This window comes from Euprymna scolopes, chromosome 7, assembly GCF_053919585.1.
Source record: "Euprymna scolopes isolate OS-2025 chromosome 7, ASM5391958v1, whole genome shotgun sequence".
Classification (NCBI taxonomy): Eukaryota; Metazoa; Mollusca; class Cephalopoda; order Sepiida; family Sepiolidae; genus Euprymna; species Euprymna scolopes.
The window spans coordinates 22,175,616-22,198,241 of record NC_136488.1 but is presented as its reverse complement, the minus strand read 5'-3'; the positions used below and the strand labels follow the sequence as shown (position 1 = coordinate 22,198,241).

The 22,626-nt window shown below is 36.0% G+C and overlaps 1 protein-coding gene across 2 annotated transcripts in view; it reads right to left on the bottom strand.

The window, feature by feature from the left end:
- Nucleotides 1-18,004: 18,004 nt before the first annotated feature.
- The window catches only part of LOC145279630 (uncharacterized), a 45,500-nt gene continuing 40,878 nt past the window's right edge, over nt 18,005-22,626 (bottom strand). For both annotated transcript variants that reach the window (XM_080130847.1, XM_080130846.1), the window contains exon 2: nt 18,005-19,754. In XM_080130847.1, the coding sequence (XP_079986973.1) occupies nt 18,721-19,746 (1,026 nt within the window). In that variant the 5' untranslated portion in view covers nt 19,747-19,754 and the 3' untranslated portion in view covers nt 18,005-18,720. The remainder of the gene's footprint in view (nt 19,755-22,626) is intronic.

The following is a 22,626-nucleotide window of genomic DNA, read 5'->3' as shown; positions in this document are numbered from 1 at the left end:
CTATAAAAAGCCTGTATTTGGGAGAGAGGGTGTCTTTTTTGTTTGGCAGACGCAATTGCTGTCAGAAGTGCATTGGACTGCAGGATTGAAGAGTGAAGATTGAGTTGTGGAGTCATTGTATTTAACCACGAGCTATTCCGGCCAAGAACAGATCATGGAATCTGGGATGTTGAGATTGGGAAAAGATGTGATACCACCTTTTAGTGGAGAAGGTGATGTAGTCGGATGGATAAAGAAAGTAAAACTGGTGGCTAAGCTTCAACATGTGCCAGACCTTGCCAGTTTTATTCCACTTTTTTTGCAGGGAGATGCACTCGCTCTCTATCTTGAGATGAATAATGCAGAACAAGAAGATGCAGAACTGATAGAGATGAGACCCGTGACCGCCTTCACTGAGGGGCCTTTTGAGGCATACGAAAAACTGCAACGATTCAAGTGGACAGGAGAATCGGTGGATGTTTATGCTAATAAAATCAAAAGATTGGCTGGACTGGCGGGATATCTGGGAAGAGGGCTGGAACATACAGCCAAACTGGCATTCATAACTGGATTCCCAGACGATGTATCTGTGGCATTACAGCAGCTACCGAACATAGAGAGAATGGATGTCAGCAAACTGATACCGACTGCACGGCTTTTAGTCAGCAGAAGAGTCGTAGAAACTCGGACATTGGCCGCAAGTGCGCAAACTAATGAGACTAATAAGGGAAAGAAAGAATCAAGCCTTCAGTGCTTTAGATGTCAAGGACCGCACCTAAAAAAAGATTGCACAGAGATCCCTAGGGCCAGGGCAACATGCTACAATTGTGGAAAATTTGGCCACATTGCGAGATATTGTCCTCAGATTCAGGGAAACGGGCAAGGGGGAGCTTCTGCGCCGCAAGCTACCCTAGCAATGAAATGAAGGTGCGATACTGGCCTCTTCCTATAATAGAAGTAGAGGTGAATGATTCTGTAATGACTGCACTTGTCGATACTGGGTGCACCACTACTTTAATCAATTCCAAACTTTTGAAGGGATATGGAAGGAGCGGTACAGTGAAAGCAGTTGATGGGAGGAATATAGAATGTAAAGAAGCCAGACAAGTGGAGATAAAAGTCTGTGGAATGCACGTAAAGGTGAGGGCAATCTTGATGAATCACATCGTTGATGGGATCGACGTCATAATTGGAATGGACGTGATTAATGAGCTGGGAGGTGTAACTATAAAGAAAGCCAAAGTGAAGTTTGGAGATATACAATGTGCCGTGGCTGCCCATCAGCTGAATGTTTGCAAAATCGAGGATAAAGACTTTGAAGCAAACTTCGATGGAGATAAATGGACAGTAAGATGGACATGGAAGGGAGAGCCTCCAGTATTGCAGAACAAAGTCCAATATTATAAAAACTCTCTGGAAGGCGATAAGAAATTAGAATTCGAGAAAGAGGTGGAAAGATGGATATCGGATGGTATTCTGTTACCATGGAAAGGAGAAAGAAAAGGCGTGTTGCCATTGATGGCAGTATTTCAGGCCACAAAAGGGAAAGTTAGGCCAGTGTTCGACTTTCGTGAGTTGAACCGTTTTGTGGCGTGTCATACAGGGAGCGACATAATAGATGTATGTGATGAAAAGATAAGAAAGTGGAGACAGTTGGTAGGAGGGACCGCAATAGTGGACCTTAAGTCTGCCTACCTGCAACTACATGTGGCAAAGGAACTATGGCAGTACCAGCTGGTCTGTTATAAAGGAAAAACCTATTGCCTAACACGATTAGGATTCGGACTTAATGTCGCACCAAAGATTATGGCAGCCATTTTAAAAACAGTATTAAAGAAAGGAAGTAGGACGAAAGAGGCCACTGATTCATACATTGATGATATAATGGTAGACGTAACGAAAATATCGACACAGGAAGTTATGGAACATTTGAAGGGGTTTGGGTTAGCAGCAAAATCTCCGGAATCCCTGGACGGAGGAGCGGCACTGGGCCTTAAGCTTATGAAAAATAAGATGGGTGCACTAATGTTCAGGAGAGGCAACGAGATCCCAGAGATGGGAGGAGAAATTAGTAGGCGGGAGCTATTTTCGTCCTGTGGTAAATTATTGGGGCATTATCCAATTGCTGGATGGCTGCGATTAGCATGCAGTTATGTGAAAAGAAGAGCAAATGGAGTGGATTGGGAAGAAAAAGTTGATTGCAGAACCATGAAAGTGATGCAGGAGGTTCTAGCTGAGGTGAAAAAAGAAGACCCTGTTAATGGCGCTTGGCACATACCTGAAGTGAGCACAGGAGTCGTGTGGTGTGATGTAAGGAATGTTGCAACTGGCGTGGTTGTCGAGATTGGCGGTGTGGTGGCGGAAGATGCAACTTGGCTGAGGAAAAGTGATGACTTTAATCACATTAACATAGCTGAATTAGATGCTGTTCTAAAGGGTGTCAATTTGGCTATCAAATGGAGACTGACAAATATTGAAATAAGAAATGATTCAGCCACTGTACTCAGTTGGGTGAACTCTACTGTGGAGGAGAGTGGCAGAATACGAACAAAGGGTGCTGGAGAAGTGATAATAAAGCGGAGATTAGGGATGCTTAGAGAGTTGATGTCTGAATTGAAACTGAAGATAAAAGCAGTGTTTGTGCCTTCTGAAAGAAACAAGGCAGATGCGCTAACACGGATAAAAAAACAGTGGTTAATTGAGAAAGAGGAGGCGCCGATATGCTGTCTTGGAATTGGAGAAATTAAAGAGTTGCATGACATGCATCACATGGGAGTGGAGAGAACATTATATTTGGTGAGGCAAGTGGATCCGAATGTAAAACGGGAAGAAATTCAGATGATAGTAAAGAACTGTGTTCGGTGTCAATCGATCGATCCTGCCCCAAATATACATAATCCTGGGGAAATTGGAGTTTTAACGAATTGGACGAGACTAGCTATTGACATAGCACACTACCGAGGGGGAGCGTACTTATCAATAATTGATTGTGGGCCAAGTAGACTAGCGATATGGAAGGAACTGCGAGTGGAAGCCGCATCTGCAGTTGCAACTGAATTAGAAAAGGTGATGCTTGAACGAGGTCTAGTAAGGGAGGTGATAATGGACAACGGCACTGTTTTTCGCTCAGAAATCTTTCAGACGATGCTAAAAAAATGGAAGATTAAAAGTTATTACAGGGCAGCCTACAGACCTGGAGGAAATGGCATTGTGGAGCGACATCATCGGACCGTGAAAGCAATAGCTGAGAGAGGAAGAATATCGCCTGAAGAGGCCACATTTTGGTACAACATGTCCCCTAAGGTCGGGCAAAGAGATGACACAGTGCCACATAGAGCAATCTTTAATTACGAATGGAGACATCCAAGAGACATGTCACCGGAAATTAATGATCAAGGACCAGCCAGAATCCAAATAGGAGAAGAAGTTTGGGTAAAACCGCCTAATGCCCGATGCACAACGCAGTGGGGAAGAGGAGTGATAACAGGAGTGCAATCTCCAAACAACTTAAGTGTCAATGGAATGCCACGACATGTTTTAGATTTAAGGCGTGTGGTCCATTTAGGTGATGAGGATGGTGGTACTGAGGCAGGGAGTGATGAAGATGAACCGGTGCCGATGCAGAGACCGCAAAGAGAACGCAATGCGCCGATCTGGACACGGGATTATGAGATGTGAATGATCTTTAATGATCATGGGGGCGTGTAGTAAAAAAAAAAAAAAAAAAAAAAAAAAAATCGTGCAAACCTTTTACCACTGGCAACGCCCGCTTCAGAGAGTGAAAGAAGAAGAAGAGAATGGCCACTGCGTCTATTTATAGACTAGAGATCATGGGAAGAGTATGCAAATAACTTTGGACAGTTTTGTCCTATAAAAAGCCTGTATTTGGGAGAGAGGGTGTCTTTTTTATTTGGCAGAAGCAATTGCTGTCAGAAGTGCATTGGACTGCAGGATTGAAGAGTGAAGATTGAGTTGTGGAGTCATTGTATTTAACCACAGTTTTCTTTTAATTAAAATCACTAACGTTTTTCTCTTCAGCAACCCCGAACAGCAAACACACTTTACTGCACTTTTTTTTCGAAAAAATAAAAAGTTTTTATTGATGAAACATGTTAGCTATTTGTTCTTGTTTTACGTTTTAACTACGAGCTATTAAAAACTCAAATAGAATAAGGTTACGTGCAGTGACGTGTAGAAAACTTTTAAAAGGTAGGTGCTTAAGTGAAATAATAAAAAAAGAAAATGGCAAAAATATAGTAATTGTGGGTACATCTATAATACATTCCTCTGAAAAGGGCACCTTTTTTTTAAAACAGGAGTAAAAGGTTGCGTGTATTGTCTTGTGATTGTCCTCTTCTGCTTAACTAGGCGAATAACTACTAATGCATGAATAATACGAGAAGACTTTACTGAATCCTTAGAAGAGAATTTACTTACGGAAAGAGAGACTAACTAATGATTTACTACTTAAACTTACCTTCTAGTTAACAAAATAAGTGTACGTGCAGACGGACAAATATCGGTAACATTCAGCTTAGACTATTCCTACATGATTTGCGCGTCTATTTGCTTGACTTTCAGCGGAGAGATTGATTAAATATCTTACCTTTCTCTCGTTCTGAAAGGTGATAATCACGTTCCACTATGATTTGTCTTGGAAGTTCTACCTGTTTACCCCCGCTTCCTCACGTCTTCCGAATCTAGGTACAATTCTGTTTGCAGCTAGGTCATCCTGACATGTACTAATGTTACCCTTATAAAAATTCACACTAGCTAACTTAATCGCTGCTTACTGGTGTACAATGTATAACACTTTGCTATGGCACCAGATATGTATGACACAACCTTTTAAATTATCTCTGCTAATTACAAAGAGTCGCTACGGAAGCACGACACCACACATGTGACGTATTCATAATTGCTTCGGGAATCATTGTTAATCCGGAAGACAATATCATAACATAAACTTTTAAATCAATCAAATGAAAGCTCCAGCGTTTACTGCAACCCCAATATGTAAGATGACCCTATAAAACTAAATCGGAATATTTTGCGTTCCTATTCTAAAATCATTTCAATCAGATTTTTGAAATTCCATTTTCACCCAAACAAGGCCCAGTGCCACTGATGTAGGTGGCTACTATCGGGAACACAAATTGCAGGAATACTATGCAGGGAGTTGAGCAGCAAGATGTCTGTTCACATTACACTTGAACTTTTGCATGTCAGTACAGTTGGAAAAGTAGAAACCCGTAAGATCTGGGCAAGAAACTATTAGAGTAGAAGGCTTTCTTACATCTAGTTATCTCTACTGTGTAGAAGTGAGATTTTGCTGCTTCTTGAGTTTGTCGGGCGTATTTATGGCGAGAGTGTACAAGGGCTTGTAGTTCGTCAAAGCATCCGCCATAAAAATACATGTAGAACAGGCAGAGGGATGCAATATTTTGTCGGTGGGACAGAGACTGAAGCCTAGATGAAAGTTCAGAACCTATCAGGTTGGCGACTCCCTTTTGAACCCTGTCCAGGAGCGAGAAACTAGTAGCAGATGTACCAGCCTAAATGTGACAACAATACTCCATACATGCACAAATGGTGACCTTGTAAAAATACAGGATTCTCTCAGGCGTAGGTAACTTTCTAGCATGGTAGAGAGAGCTCACCTTCCTCACAGCGGCCATGGCAATGCTCTCAATGTATCTGTTCTAACTCATGTTCCTTGTGAACATTAAACCGAGCAGTTTGAAAGAAATACTTTCAGGTAATATATCTTTAGCCATATCTATTGGTGGTTGAGAATGTTCCTTGTAATTATTGAAGGAAACAAGGTTAGTCTTGGCAACATTGAATATGACCATCCATTTTTGTCCCCATTCTACTACAGATTGGAGATCCTCCTCTAGTGTTTCTGCCATTTCCTTATATATGTGCTCATTTGTTTTCCCCTCATGCCTGTTATAGAGCGTGAGGTCATCAGAAAACATACTTATCTCAGAGACAATTTTATCAAGAGGTCGTTTATGAATATCAAAATTAATAAAGGTCCAAGAAGACAACCTGGATTGTTCTCTTCTTTAAAAAGGATTTAATTATGTGAAGTATTCGACCAGTGATACTGTATGATCTGATTTTTCTGAGAAGACACTCGTGCCACACCCTGTCAAAAGCCTTAGATATATTTAGAGCTACCGCTCTACACTTCCCTGCTTTGTCCAGTGAATGGTATATACGTTCAGAGATTAGGATATTTACTGTAGAACCGGCTTACCTAAATCCATATTGTTAGTCGGTCAGAAGTTTAGCAGTTGTAAGGTGATGGACTAGAGCTTGGTTAATTATGGACTCAGATATGCTAACGAAAAGCAGAAGGAGGCTAATGGGGGCGATAATTTAATGGGTCAGTTCTTTCGCCAGAATTCTTGTAAACTGGTACCACAGAAGCAGTTTTCAGCAGTCAGGTAAGCAAGATTCGTTCAGGCATTTGTTGTAAAGTTTGGAGAGGACTGGAAAAAACCCAGCAAAGCATTTTTTAATAGCACAGCCGGGATGAGATCGGGTCCACACGCTTTTGATGTGTCTATATTTTTTATGATATCATGCACCTGAGAAGGGGTAATTTTCAGATCATCCACTGTGTCATTTGTCTGTAAAGGAAAGTCAGTGATGGATTGGTTTGCTGGGTCCAATGTGGAGTTTGAGGCAAAACGTGTTAGCCTTCTCAGTTGCTGTGCAAACAACTTCATGATTATTTGATAGTGCGGAAATTTTTGATTGTTCATTATTTATTACTGTTGTAGATTTTCCATAAGTCATGGGTTCCTAATTTCTGTGCTTCGATGCGTTTTCTGATGGTTTTTGTATATTCTCTCTTAGCTGTCGCTATTTTTTTCTTACAATTACTTCTATAAACTTTTGTCATTTTGTACTAGACTTATGTCGGTTAATTCTGCGGTATGCATACTGCCTTTGTGCAATGGCAGCTGCACAAGTAGAAGTAAACCATTGAGGAGAGGGGAGCTTGCTATAAAATTTCCGTGTGGGAACATGCATTCCCGAGTGGGTTATAAGCATTAATTACACAATCATTAGGAATTTTGGTCAAAAATAGATCTAGAAGTGAGGCTTGTTGATCTTGTAGACCTGGGTAACATGTTGGAAACGTTTGTGATAGGTAATGAGATATAAAAAAGATATGAATTATGTTACAACATGCGTCTGTGTGAGTAGAAAATCCAAGCCAATTACTGTGCTGGATATTAAAGTCACCAAATACGAGTAATTGTGTACTAGTATCAAGGGAGAGTGCTGTATCTATGCTGTCAGAGACTTTTTTTTTTTTTACATAGGCATCACCACATTATCAAGGCCCAGAGGCCACTCAAGGATAAGGGTTAAAGAGTGTATAGTAGAAATTGGACAATATAGTAATCATTAGTAATGAAAATTTGGTAAATTTGATAACTTATATGGAACGGCTCATCAAGAACTTATTTACGTTAGACTTGAAGACAACCATATTGTAGTCAGCCGGAAAGCAGGAAAACGGAAGGCAATTCCACAGGCGTGCAGTTCTAAGAAAGAAGCTTTGTTCATGGAATCTACGTTTAGGTTTAGGCTCTTTATCTGAGTGGGGGGAATTATTGATAGTGTTTACAGCTAGACGAGTGTTTCTTGTGAAAGATTGGCGAGGGGGGACCATAGATTGAAGCTCAGTCGAACACTTTCCATGAAAATAACGATACATCAGTGACAAACTCGCAACATCTCTTCTGTGAGATAGAGGTTGCAAGGAAGAGAAAAGGACATCTCCTACGAGGCTACGAAGTCTATTTTGAACTCTATCAAGGCAGGCCAAGTCCTTTCTAGCAGCTCCTGCCCAGATGTGGCAACAGTATTCTATCCTTGAACGTACCTGGCTCTTATATAGATAGAGAATAGCATCAGCATGAGATATCTGCCGGATCGATAGAAAGATCCCACCATTTTTCCAGCGGCCTTGGCAACAGATTTGATATACGTGTTCCATTTAAGATCAGGATTAATGGTCAAGCCAAGAAGCTTGTCAAAACTTGAGGCCTCCTGAAGACGAGAGCCATTCATTTCAATTGATGCCAGATGGGGATCAGAATGTTGATGATGTAAAGAGAGAAGCTTGGTTTTAGATGCATTAAAAGTAACCAGCCACTCCTTACCCCATTGTACTACATGCTCAAGATCAGAGGAGAGAGAATTGGAGAGAACTTGGTCGTTTACTGTTTTAGATGTGCTACCATAAATGGTAGTGTCGTCAGCATAGATGTCTACAAATGATGTAAGGATGTGATTTGGAAGATCATTAATGTAGATCAGGAAAAGAGTTGGGCCCAGGATGGATCCCTGAGGGACACCGGCATTAATACTGTGAGCTTCTGATTTTTGCCCCTCAACTACTACTCTTATGAACCTATCAGAAAGAAATGATTTAATAATTGAGAAGACATTTTCAGCAATACCATAGCTAGAGATCTTATGAAGTAAACCTTTATGCCATACCCTATCAAAGGCCTTAGATATGTCAAGAGCAATTGCCCTAGAAAGGTTGCCTCCGTCGAGAGATTTGCTAATCCTATGAGATATAACTGTAAGCACATCTGCTGTAGATCTAGCAGAACGGAAACCATATTGAGTGTCACTAAGAAGGTTATTTTTGTTGAGATGGTTGATTACTTCTGTATTTAACACAGATTCCAGCAACTTACTCATGACGCACAGGAGACTTATTGGCCTGTACTGAGAGGGGGATGAGTGATCACCTGAATTCTTAAATACAGGGCATACTGATGAAATTTTCCAGGGAGATGGGAAACTATTCTCCTTAAGACAACGTTTAAACAGTTTTGTAAGTATGGGCGCTAGTTCAGGTTGAAGTTTTTTGAGTACTATAATTGGAATACCGTCAGGGCCAGTTGCTTTACTGGAATCAAGGTTTTTGATTAGCTTGGCAACATCACGTACAGATATACGTATATCACATAGCGTGTTTTCTGATACAGGAGGAAATATTGGGGGTTGGCAGCCTTGATCGCAAAGGGTAGAATTAGCTGCAAAGTTCTTGACAAAGAGTTTGGCTTTGTCTGATGCTGACGAGATTACCTCAGGTCCATTGATAATAGTTGGGATGGAGCACACGCTTCTGTTCAGGATTCTGTTTGCTATTTGCCAAAACTGGTGGGAACCAAGCCGCTGCTCAGCCACTTTGGACTTAACAGATTGATTGACTTGGTTGCTTAGGGTACGGTCTTGAGTCTCGAGGGCGATAAAGAAAATATAAGTAGCTAATGTTATGTTGCATGTTAAGTCTAAAACGCATAAACACCTGGTCGTCTGATTCCAGTTTTGTTTCTCTAGTCAGGGGGGTGGGGGCGAATATAGACTCCAAGTCCGTGCATATGTCTTTCTGAGTCCTTACGGCAAAGTGGGAGATAACCAGGCATGTCAAAGTGGTTAGATTGGATGGATGAGTGTAGTTTAGTTTCACTTAGTGCTAAGATATCCGGAGTGTTTGCTAGGAGAAATGATTCCCGCGGATATTTGTGAATGTAAGCCTCAAAGAGGAGGCAAATTGGTTTTGTTCGAGTTTAAGCCTAGTTTAATCGATTTTTTTTTTTATTGAACTGCCATTTTATTTTATTTAAGAGCTTCAGGTTTAGGGTTAGTGATGCTGGACAAAGTGGTTGTACAGAATACTAAACATACAACACAAATAGACCATCGGTCAACTCCTCATCTACAGGATTGTAGCCTCGGGAAAGCTCACCTGAGATGGGTGCAGGGTTCATTTCCATGCGCAATATGGCACTACAGTCATCCTGATATTTTACAACTGATGATGGAGCATCCACTCTAAGCGTTACTAAAGAGTTAGGGCCCTGTACTGTCAATCAGAAACAGCAGCCAGAAACTGTCAACCCGCTACCCTCAGCCCATCAGACAAAAGTCAACCCAATGCAACTGCATTGGCATATATGGCACTCAAGCACACTCAAAGTGCCGAGTTTTAGGAGGATGATATGTGGCGCCAGCGGGGAACGGCGTTCATTGCCCTAGTCAGGAAACAAGGTCGACCACTGTGTGTTTCTGTCAAGTCGCTGTGATCCCACCTCTGCGCCTGGCTAATAGGCAAAGAAGCAGTATGAAAGCCGGGCAATAGTCAGAACCTATCTACTCTTTAAGCAGTTTAGATTTGAAAACCAGTAATTTGTTCGATGCGCACCAGCTCTAGAAAGATCATCGCCCAGGACTGAAGAGGCCTCCCTCTCTTAGGTTTCGCTTCAGAGTTTCCCTTTTCCTAGAGAGATGACCTGAAAAGATCTACGGGTCCTAAACCAGATATTTCTGCGGCCCCGTATGAGTAGTTAGGGTTAGTTTTAAGGTAATATATCCACTGAAAAATTACTCTCCTCAGAATAATTAAAAAGGACATTGTTATGCTTTCCATTTCACTGTTACTCGAAAAGGGGATAAGTAAAAACTCATGCGGTGGAAGCAACTAAATTTGCAACTGGTTGGTTTGAGATGGAGGAGTTTGTATATGGTTAAAATATTGTTCATATGTTAGTTTAGGAATAGGATAACGTGTTAAAGTATGATTAAATTGATATTAGGAATTAAAGTAAAATTTTATACCCAAAACCTGGATATTTAAGACGATAGGAGAAATAATAAAATGTATCTATTCAATATAGAGTAAAGTAGCGACATATCTATGATTTGAAGTACAATTCAGTACAGGTAAACCTGGAAGTAAAGTATAAGTTATGGCGTATTCAGTATGTATAATTTAGTATAAAGAGAAATATGGGCATATTTACAATAAATATGAACATAGAAAAATTGTAGATATTAAGTATATATATATATATATATATATATATATATATATATATATATATATATATATATATATATATATATATAAAAGTGAACGTGTCTGTGTATCTGTCTGTGTGTGTACATTTCACTACTCACAATAACTCTGTCAATTTAAAGTCTACAGACTCGAAATTTGATATACAGGGTACTGAGATTTGGGAAAATCTATGTGATCGGTTTTCGGCCATAAATTTTGCTGTTAAGGGTTCAAAGTTCAACGAGTTGACCTTTGAGAACTCTACCAAACATCTTCGACAATTTTGGATCTAAGCACTTGAAATTTTAGATAAAGGTTCCTTGGACATGGATCTAACTTAACTTGATTTGAGCCCAAAACAATAAATGTTCAGGGGGCATAATAAGGGTCAAAATTAAAAGAAAATTGACCTCTGCGGTCTCTACCAAATTACACAGATAATTTCTGCTCTAAAATTTGAAATTTTACATAAACGGTATTCAGAGATAGTGCAAGCTTTTTCATTGGTTTAGGTCGAAAATTTTTACTTACCAATATATAAATGTATGTATGTATGTTTGTTTGTATCTCTGCCCAACTTTCGACAGAGGCGACGGATTTTACCAAGATCAGTATCGTTTTGAAGCTCGACCCTTCAGACGACAAATACGGAAAAATTGGCTAAAAACATTAATTTCTCCACCCTCAACTGGGCACTTTTCTACAGAGAGGGGTCGTTTTTTTCACCGATATTTTCGAAAATCATTTCCTTTTTTCGATTCTCTAGCCTTAATTTAAACCTACGTCACTTTTGGTTTGGCGGTGGTCATAACAGCATAGACGTCAGTTTTTTTCTGTTCTTTTTCTCCTTTGCGGCACGAGTTCGAGCCTGCCTTCCTACTACCACTTTTTTTTTCTCAACACACACCCCCAAGCACCCGGGCAACGCCGGGCACCCATGCTAATATATCTATAAAAGAAAAATTGCCCCTGTGTGAGTCTGTGTGTGTACATTTCCCTAACAAACTATTCTGTTAATTTTCAGTCTACAGACTCGAGATTTGACATAAGGGGTATTGAGATTTGAGAAAAGGGGGTCAAAGTTCAACAGATTTGATCTTTGAAAACTTTACCAAACTCTTCTGCTAATTTTGGGTCTAAACACTTGAAATTTTAGACAATTTTTTTGTTTACCGTTCAATTCATGCGGCACCCATTTATCCAACTTTTTGTTTTCTTTCCTATTTGCTTCCCATGGCGAACGACCGTTGAGATGTAGACCTCTTCAACACCAACTTCTCGAGTAGTTTTGCGAGGATCGGCATCAATTAAGGCTTTCAAATGTTCGTTATCAACCGCAGTCTGCCAACCGCGACCGTCTCCATCTTTGAGGCTCTCGTCACCATTGCGAAATTTCTTGAACTACCGTTGTGCCACACGTTCGTTAGTGATTCATGGGACAAACGCCTCATTGATATCACGAACTGTCTTGGCAGCTTTTCGGTCTAATTTAAACTGGAACAAGAAAATCGAGCGGATTTGATTTTTGTCCATGTTGTCAAAAAGCCTGCAAAAAATGAATGAAGATATTGAGGACGGTAAAGAATAACATGTTTCGATAGAGTAAAAAATGTGCTTCAAAATGATATATAACATGGCTATATATATATATATATAATATATATATATATATATATATATATATATATATATATATATAAATTAATTCATAAATCATATATAAAAGTAACATATGTGAGAAATTGTTTTTGCAACAACCTACTAAATTGTAAATGTGTAATACCGTATATTTTAAATCCAGTTATAAAATACCACTGCCAGAAATTGATTTTTTCTTTGAAAATTGTAAAAAAAGACATTCATTGGTCGTTTAATCGTAAATTTGTAACCCTAGAAATGGAGATAATTATATTTCAAATCATTTATTTAAATTTGATTTTGCAATAAAAATGATAAAAAAGTACATGAAATATATTATTTTGAAATAATTAATGTGATTAAAATAGAATTTAATTTGCGACAGTTTAAAGACTTCAGAATCATGCTCAAATGTATCTATTAATGATTAAAATGACCAACTTTTTCTTATATTCCGACTTTTCGAACTTTAATTTTGTAGCCTTTAAATTGTAGTTAGGGTTAGGGTTAATGAGAAAGTTATTTCCATCATGTTTTCGTTCGTTTTCGTCCATTCATAATTTTCACTCTCCCCCCCCTCTCTTTTCTCTATCTCTCTCACACACCCATCCCTCAATATCTCTTCTCTCTTTCCCTTTCTTACTATTTCTTTTCTTTCATCTCCTATCTTCACTTTCTTGCTTCTTTCCTCTCTCTGCCCTTTCTTTTTCTGCTCATCTATCTCTCTATTTCTGAATAAAGTTATTTGTCCCTTTAGTTATTCCCTGCCCCTCTCTCCTCTCTCACAGCAATTTGCAACAAAAATAAGTGCTTTTTATTAGAACGAAAATCGTAAATCACAAAATTTAATTTCCGTTAAAAAACAATGTTATCTACTTAATTTTTAGGTCCATTTATACCAATATTATTTATTTAATTGCTATGTCGCAATTATTAATATGTTACTGAATTATTACATAAAACATGTACTTTCACGATTTCATGATCCATTGATCAGCCATTGAAATGTAACAAGACAGACTGCGGTTACCTCCATTGCCATCACAAAACTCGTCTGTTAATTCGTTAAGTGTACCTTGCGATTTTACTTAGAAAACTGTTTTTATTAATAATTAATTTTGTATTTAATATATTTTCGTAATTTTGGGATATTTTACTAACTTCGACATGGCAATTAAGTAGATATCATGGCTTTTATTGAAATATTTCAATTTTACATTTACGTCCTTATTCTAAATAAGCGGTCCCAAATAAAATATCAACTTTTATACACACAAAATTCGAAGAAACACAATGTTTTGGAAAATGCTTGTTAAAAGCGTATATTATATATTAACAGGTAAAACATATATATAATAATTAATAGGTTGTTCATGTATATTATAATTAATATGTTGAACATGTATACTTTTGAAAATGTATATTGTTATAAGTAGGTTGAAAATGGATATTATAATAAAAAAGTTGAACAAATATATAATAATTAGTAGGTTACACAAGTATATTATAAACAATAGGTTGAACATGTATATCATAATTATCAGATTAAACATGTATATTATAATGAAGAAGCTGAACACGTATATTAAAATTAATAGGTTGAACATGTATATTATAATTAATACGTTAAACATGTATATTATAATTAGTAGGTTGAACATGTCTATTATAACTAACAGGTCGAAAATTTATATTAAACTTAATAACTTGAGCATGTAAATTATAATAAATAAGTTGAAAATGTATATTATAGTGATAAGTTGAACATGTAAATCATAATTAATAGGTAGAACATTTATATTATAATTAAAAGGTTGAACATGTATAAAAAATTAATATGTTGAACATGTATATTATAATCAATAGATTGAACATGTGTATTATAATTAATAAGTTGCACATGTATATTACGTTTAACAAGTTACACACGTACATTATAATTAATAGATTAAACATGTATATCATAATAAATAGGTTGAACATGTATATTATAATAACTTTAACATGTATATTATAATTAATAGGTTGAACATATATATTAAAATAATAGGTGGAACATGTGTATTATAACCAATAGGTTGAACATGTATACTATAATTGATATGTTTAACATGTATATTATAATTAATAAATTGAACACATATATGATAAAAGTTTAAACATTAATATTATAATAAATAAATTAACCATGTATTCTATAAATAATAGGCTGAACATGTATATTAGAATAATTAGTTTAACATGAAAATTATAATTAATAAGTGGAACATGTGTATTATAATTAATAGGTTGAACATGTATATTATACTTAATAGGTTTGGTATGTATAATATAATATATAGGTTTATTATGTATATTATAATTAATAGATTGAACATGTATATTATAATCAATAGGTTTAACACGTATATTATAATTTATAGGTTGAATACATCTATTGCAATGAAAAAAATTGTACTTGTAGATTATAATCTATAGGTTGATCCTGTATATTATAATCATTAGGTATGACATGTATATTAAAATCAATAGGTTGAACATGTATATTTTAATTAATAGGTTTAACATGTATATCATAAATAATAGTTTGTACATGTATATTATAATTAATAGGTTGAACATGTATATTATAATTAATAAGTTACACAGGTATATTATTATTGATAATAGGTAAAACATGCACATTATAATTTATAAGCTGAACACGTGTATATTTTAATTTTAATAGGTTGCACACGTATATAAATCATAGGTTGAACACGCATATTATAATCAATAAATTACATAGGTGTATTATTATTAATAATAGGTTGAACATGTATCTTATAATATTATAGGTTGGACACATATATAATAATTAATAGATTGCACACGTATATTATAAGCAATAGGTTGAACATGTATATTATAATTAATAGGTCCAACATGTATATTATAATTACTAGGTTTAACACGTATATTATAATTAATAGTTTGAACATGTATATTATAATTAAAACGTTGAACATGTATATTTTTATTAATAGGTTGAACGTGTATAGTATGATTAATAAATTGAACACGTATATTATAATTAATAGGTTAAACACGTATATTATAAGTAATAGTTTGAGCATGTACATTATAATTAATAGGTTGAATACATATATTATAAGTAATAGGTTGAACATGTATATTATAATTAAGAAGTTGAAAATATGTATTATTATTAATAGGTTGAGCAAGTATATATAATTATTAAGTTAAATATGTATATTATAATAATTAGATTGAACACGTATATTATAATTAATAGGTTACACACGTATATTATAATTAATAAGTTGAACATGTATATAATAATTAACAGGTTATACACGTACATTATAATTAAAAGGTTAAACATGTATATTAATAAATTATACATGTATATTATATCCTATATTTAGTATTTTAATTGCATAAATTCCCTTTCTGAGCCAAATTCTCGTAGGTTTGAACTTACAGATTCCATATACAATTTCTTATGTCCAAACTGTTATACAACATTGTATTTAACATTCGCTAGCCGTTACATACACATTTATTCGTTATAATAAAATATTACTTAGATCCTACGAGTTCCATCATCACAAGTAGGTGTATCAGAATTTTTGTAGGAATATTTGACACCCCTAACACGAAATTGCGAATAAAATATAAAAAACTTGTAATTTCTCTTTTAAAAGTTAGTTGTTTATTTTCTTTATGGATTATACTTCCAAAATAAAATATTAAAGTTGTATAGAACTTGTATAGAAATATTTTTTATTAAAAAAAAACAGTAATGAAATTAATTGAATTTTACGAGTTCAGTATTTTTCAATTTTTAAACTTAAAAAATCTATCGAAATTTTTCTATTGATTCTATTTGTACGATATTTTCAGGGTCAATGTGAAATTTTATGCTCTTTCCAATAAAGCGAATATAATATTTTAGACAAACTTTTTTTTTTTTAAATTCAGGCCCGCCCCCTATTTTGAAATGTCTATTAAAAAGTAAATAATTAATTTATGTACCAAAGTTTTATATGTCACAAATTGAAGATTAAATAAAAGATCAATAAATAATATATTCTAATTTAAAACAAAAAAAAAAGAATATTTTTTTTTTGAAATTTACCTGTAAAGTCCGAAGTTTAAAACCGTTTTTTTTTAAAATAACGTTTTTTTTTTTTTTTTTTTTTTTTTTAAATAAAACCTTGGTCCTTGCTCTTTAATTGAAAAAAAATAGAGTTTGAACTACATTTTCGATTATTTTTAAGCTTGGAAAGACAGGGGGTCGAATTATTCAATATTTTTAACGAAGTTTCTGGCAAACCTACATCACGACCGACAACATATTTAGACGAAGTGGTCCGTATTTTTCCCTCTACCCCGCAAATACTCCCATTACGCCAGTGAAGACCGGGTAAAAATATACACAATATAAACATATCGCTATGAAACCCTTATTATTAACTGGATCATACACTGATAGACATACAGCTATCTTTACACTTCCCTATTCGAAAATAATGATTCCTACCCGCTTACGTTCCTGGTATTTTCATTGGCTGAAAACGTAAAAATCTGTTATTCCGGCTTACGCATTCATACTAAAAACAAACACTTTGCATCTTCGCCAACATGGCCCCTAACCTCTACACGAATCAACATTTTCCTGGAAATTAAACCAAACGAAAATATGGTAAAACTCTCATAATCATAACTTTTCGTAGTTACAATCTCACTTGTACCTACACAGACAATGTCGTCGCGCAATGTTTGAAAAAATATACTTTGCTATCGTCGCATTTCAGAGAAGATAACGACGACTGTTTACACTACCTTACCGTAACATTTACTTTTCCTTCGAAATTTTCGTAAGAGGTGTGGTGCAAACAAAGCTTTCGAACACGCATCACCTTTTCGAGTGGCGAAGCGGCATATCTGCCACAGTTTAGTAATGGGGGGTCTTTTGTTACTAACATTGTACATATTTCATTTTATATTGTATATAAAATTGTTATCCCCCTTTTTCTTACGGGTTTTAAGTAGTTTATCATGGTATGATGTTTTTATGGTGATTGATGAAGGATGTATACGCTGATGGATGTATAGTATGAATGTGGTATTGTGGTGGAAGTAGAGTGAAAGTAGGAACTAGTTAAGTTAGATTAGTTAGCATTAGTCAGCGGAAACTGTCCTCTCTCCTAACCTCATGTTCGGCCTTGTGCCAAATTTTTCTATAAAATTGTTACTGTTGTAATTTTTTTATGGAAAATAAATAATTAACTCATTATGAATAAAAAGTATTGCAACATAATTAATAAGTTGAACACGTATATTATAATCAATAGGTTGAACATGTATATTATAATTTATAGATTGAACATGTATATTATAAGTTATAGGTTGAACATGTATATTATAATTTATAGGTTGAACATCTAGCACAGAATAAACAACAAAATTCTTTTAAAACAACAAAAAAAAAAAAAAGAAAAAAGAAAAATGTTTTATTTCGACGACCGAAAATTTGATTGTCCGAGTGCAAAAAGGAATATGAAGTTATTTGTTTGGATATGTAAGTTAGACAGCAGTCCTATCTGGAGTTGTAGGTCGGCCAGCAGTTATCTTCAGAGAAATCTGTCAATGCTTTAATGTCCAGTAGACAGGGACAAGAGAGAAAGGAGAGAGAGAGAGAGACATGATTTTGTTGTTTGCATGTAGTATGTAGCGCGGAATAAACAGTAAAACCTCTTTTAAAACAAAACAGCAAAAGGTTTGTTTGGACAGCAGAAAGTTGGAATGTGTCCAGGTGGAAAAAAGAAGAGTAGACATTTCTTCTTGCGTGCACACCAGATATCAGTCCTTTGTGGAGTTCTAGGTCGGCCAGCAGTTATTTTCAGTTTATGCCGAAGTGTCCAGTGGACAGGGACATGAGAGAGAGAGAGAGAGAGAGAGAGAGAGAGAGAGAGAGAGAGAGAAGATGGATCTTTCTTCGATGCTTGTCGTGTTCTCTCTGCTGATCAAGGTCTCCAAACGGGTTGAAAAAAATCCTTAAGAGATAGATAGAATCAATGCGCCCTGCCAGCCGATTGGTCAGTGTGTGAACGAATAACTTGGCGGAAAGGGGATCATTGATTCGCGAGAGAAAATAAATCTTTTATTTGCGACTGCTTCAATGTTTTTAAAACAAAAGTCAATGTCAAAATTTACAAAATATTTTTTTCAATCAAATATAAAAGAATCAAATCTTTTCCATCATTTTTTACACAAACAAGTATTTTATCTTCCGAAACTGAGATTTTGGGAAAATATTTTTCGGCTTCTTTTGGGAATTTGTATAAAAGTCTTTTTTCTGGAAACAAAGAAAAAGTTCCTTCCTCAGTTGCAAAATACAAATGTCCAAATTTATTGATAGAAAAATCTCCAAATTCTTCTCCCTTGTCCACCGAATCAAGTTTTTCTCCGTCAGAATTAAAAGAAACGAGTTTAACACGATCATACAGACTTGATGCCCAAAAATTCCCAGTCAGGGAATCGACATGAATTCGAGACAAACTTGAGCCGAGTGATCCTGTTGTGAGTTCATCAATTTTGACGGTTTTTATTTTTTCACCTTCTTTTGTAAAACAGTGAATTTCCAAAAAGAAATCGCAACAAAAAATCGACTCATTTTTCGAACACAAAGAAAAAAATATTTTTTCGCTTGTGATGAGTTTTTTTATTTTTAAAAACGGATACACTTTTTTTCTTTCCAAGAAAAATATTTTACCTACTCTGCCGCACTTCCCCTGACCGCAAACCACTAAAATGTCGGGTGAGATTGAACACATGTCGAGAGGTTCGAAGTAGACATCCTTTTCGTTGTTTATATCATCAAAACGAAATTCGATGAGAACTTGGCCACATTCGCGCAATTCAATTATTGATCGATTTTCACGATCAGCGAGAAAAACGTGGTCGTCTTCGTCAGCGATATGAATCGATCGAATGATTCGAGGTTTCGGTCCGGGTGGAAGATGCCACTCTCCGTTTGGCAGGAATTCTGTTATTTGAAACATTTTCTTAGCGTTTTGATTACGAATATAATCTTTGCGTAAAAAGTAAAATAACGAGGAAAGCGAGATGGAAAACATATAAAACGGAACAGAAACAGTGTTATAAATTACAACGGAAAAATTGCGAAAATAGGAAGCTGAACGCCGAAGAAGACGATTTCCGATGGCTGAAGACATTGTGAAACCTGAAAGAAAATGAAAAGATAAAATTTGTAAACAGAAAAAGCAGAAATTGAATTCAAGTGCAAACTTTATTACGTGCCATGTCGAAATTAGTATAAATTAAAAACAAAAATACAAAAAATTGGTCAAGTAAAAAAATAATTACAAATAAAAATAAAATGTATCGAATTATCGAGTTTTATCATATGTTTTAATGTGGGAGAGTTATGCGACCAATTTATTAATCGTATTTTTTTTTTTTTTAACTATTACACATTTCATGAATCTCTGTTAAAATATTTATATTTTTCGAATTATTAAACGTATAAAAATGATAACAATACATAACAATAAATAAACACATTTCATGAATACTTAAAAGATTTTTTTTACATATTCTGACATGTGAATAGTGAAAATAATGATGATTTTCATTCAATCACCGGCTTTTTTTTAACAAAGTAATAACCACTTACCAAGGCCTAGAGGCCACTCGAGGATAAGAGTTAACAGTGATCAACAATGTCAATATCATAGTAATCGTTAGAAGTGTAAATTTGGTAAATTGGATTACTTAAGGGGAACGGCTCATGAAGAAGTTGACGAAGTGAGTATGGAAATTACACCCTTTGGGGGTATGGTGATAAAAGCGGGTACTTTATAGTTTTAGCATGGAGAGAAATGGGATTCGACAATTGCTCCTTCGTGAGGATGGATGCAAGTTCAGATTGGCACTCATGGCAGCATTCCAAAATAATGAAAATACAGAAATGGCTGTATGATGTACGTACTAGAGCGCTTCTGTGTTGGAGGAGGGTTATCTAGGGGAGATAACTCTTGAAATGATAAGTAGAGATAAAAGAAGAGTAAACAGGAATGCCTTTCGTAAAGGTTTTATCAAGTATACACATGTTTTCGAGAAATCAATATGGTGAAATCCTTAATTCCGGCCAAGGGGAATAACTACGATCCTTTATTTCCGGAATTGTCAATGCAATTTATTCCAACATTTCCCCCCTTCAACAATAATTAAGTATGGAATTAAAGAAGTTAAATTTAGTCTGTTCAGTACTAGGTTAAGAAGTCCTTATATTTACTTGGAGATCGTCGCATTCTGAACGATCTCCACACTGACTCACAGGGATTTTGGTTCTCAGCTTCCACATCTTGGGGAGCATGGATATTTTCAGGATCAGGTAAGGGATTCTTCTTCTTCACGTAGGTATAGTCTTCGTCAGTTGGCGGTTCTTTAGGGGCTTCAGGGCTTGCAGGATTGTTTTCATTGTGTTGGTTGTCTTGATTTGAGGAGTTAAGAGCCAGCTCTCGCACATTGACAGTAGTTTCCACATCAGAGGGTAGTCATAGTAGGGATTGATGTCTAATAGGGTAGTAGGGGTTACCGGAGTGTCGAGCTTACTAGATTTAGTATGGTTTCTGACATATATTGGGCCTGATTTCGCCTAAGTGGGAACAGAAGTTCCGGAGGAAGATTTACGACTATATTTGAACATTCTGTCATTAGGTGTCGTATTAGTGGCAGTTCATAGTAACGACCTAATTGAATGGAGAGCGTCTGGTAGTATATCTTCCCAATGGGGTAGTTTCATGTTGCTAGAGTGTAAGGTCGTTTGGATGGCATTCCATAAATTTCCATTGAGTTTCTCAACTTGTCCATTACCCTCAGGGTGGTATTTACTTGTTTTAGAGGTGGCGATACATTTGCAACGTAAGTAATCTTTGATTTCTCCTGCAAGGAAGTCGGCAGCCCTGTCAGTGTGTATCATATCGGGCATACCAAAAATTGAAAATAGTTGGTTTATGCAGTGGATCACGGTTTTGCTAGTCATATCGTTACAGGCGAAGGCAAAGGGAAAGCGAGTGTTCCTTTGTTACAACTGGCAAATTTAGGTTTCAGATGCTGACAGGAGGAGTACGAGTCTGTTATATTTTTAATTTGTTCTAAAGAGAAAGGAAGGTTTCTTGTCCTGATGAAGTGGTTAAGTCGCGTGACACCAGGATAGCATAGTGTAACATGCAAGTTGCGGAGGTCTTGCAAAGTGTGCGTTAATGCAGAGATGCGAGAAAATGTGCCAGCAGCTGTATTTTCCGTTCCTGGATGGTAAACAATACTGAATTTGAATTGTGACAGTTCGATCTGCCAACGACGTATCATTTTTAATTTTAGATTTCTTTTTATTATCAAGCATAAAACTGATGATCTGTAATAACTTTGAAATGTCTCCCGATTAGGAAATGCCGCCAATTTCGGAGAGCTTTGACAATCGCAGCAGCTTCTTTTTCGACAGGATGACGTCTAATCTCATTCGGGTTTAGTGTCCGAGAAAAGAATGCAGCAGGTCTACCCTGTTGGTTTAGAGTAGTAGCAATGCAATAATTACTGGCATCAGTTTCTACTATAAATTCTTTATCCAGGTCAACAGTTATAAGGGTAGCATTTCTTAAGTCGGTTTTCAACGTCTGAAAAGAATTTAGAATAGACGGGGCAGTGGAAACTCTTTGTTTTGGTTGAGAGGCAGTATCTTATCAGAAAAGTTTTGAATGAATTTACTATAGTAAGAGAACATACCAATTATTCGTTTTTGAGACCAGAAATTTAGAGGCGGTGGCATTTCAAGGAGTGGTTTTAGCCTCAGATAATCAGGAGCAATTTGATTGTTCTGGATTGTGTAACCAAGAAGTGTGATAGAAGTAGCAGAAATGATGCTCTTACTTTGGTTGAGCGTGATTTTGTATCTTTTCGCTACATTATAAAACCTTTGAAGGTTATAGTCATGCTCTTTTTCGATCCTTTCCGCATATTGTGACATTGTTTACATACACAAAAGTGTCTGTTAATTTTTCTCTTTCTACAATGCCATCGATGCATCTTTGAAA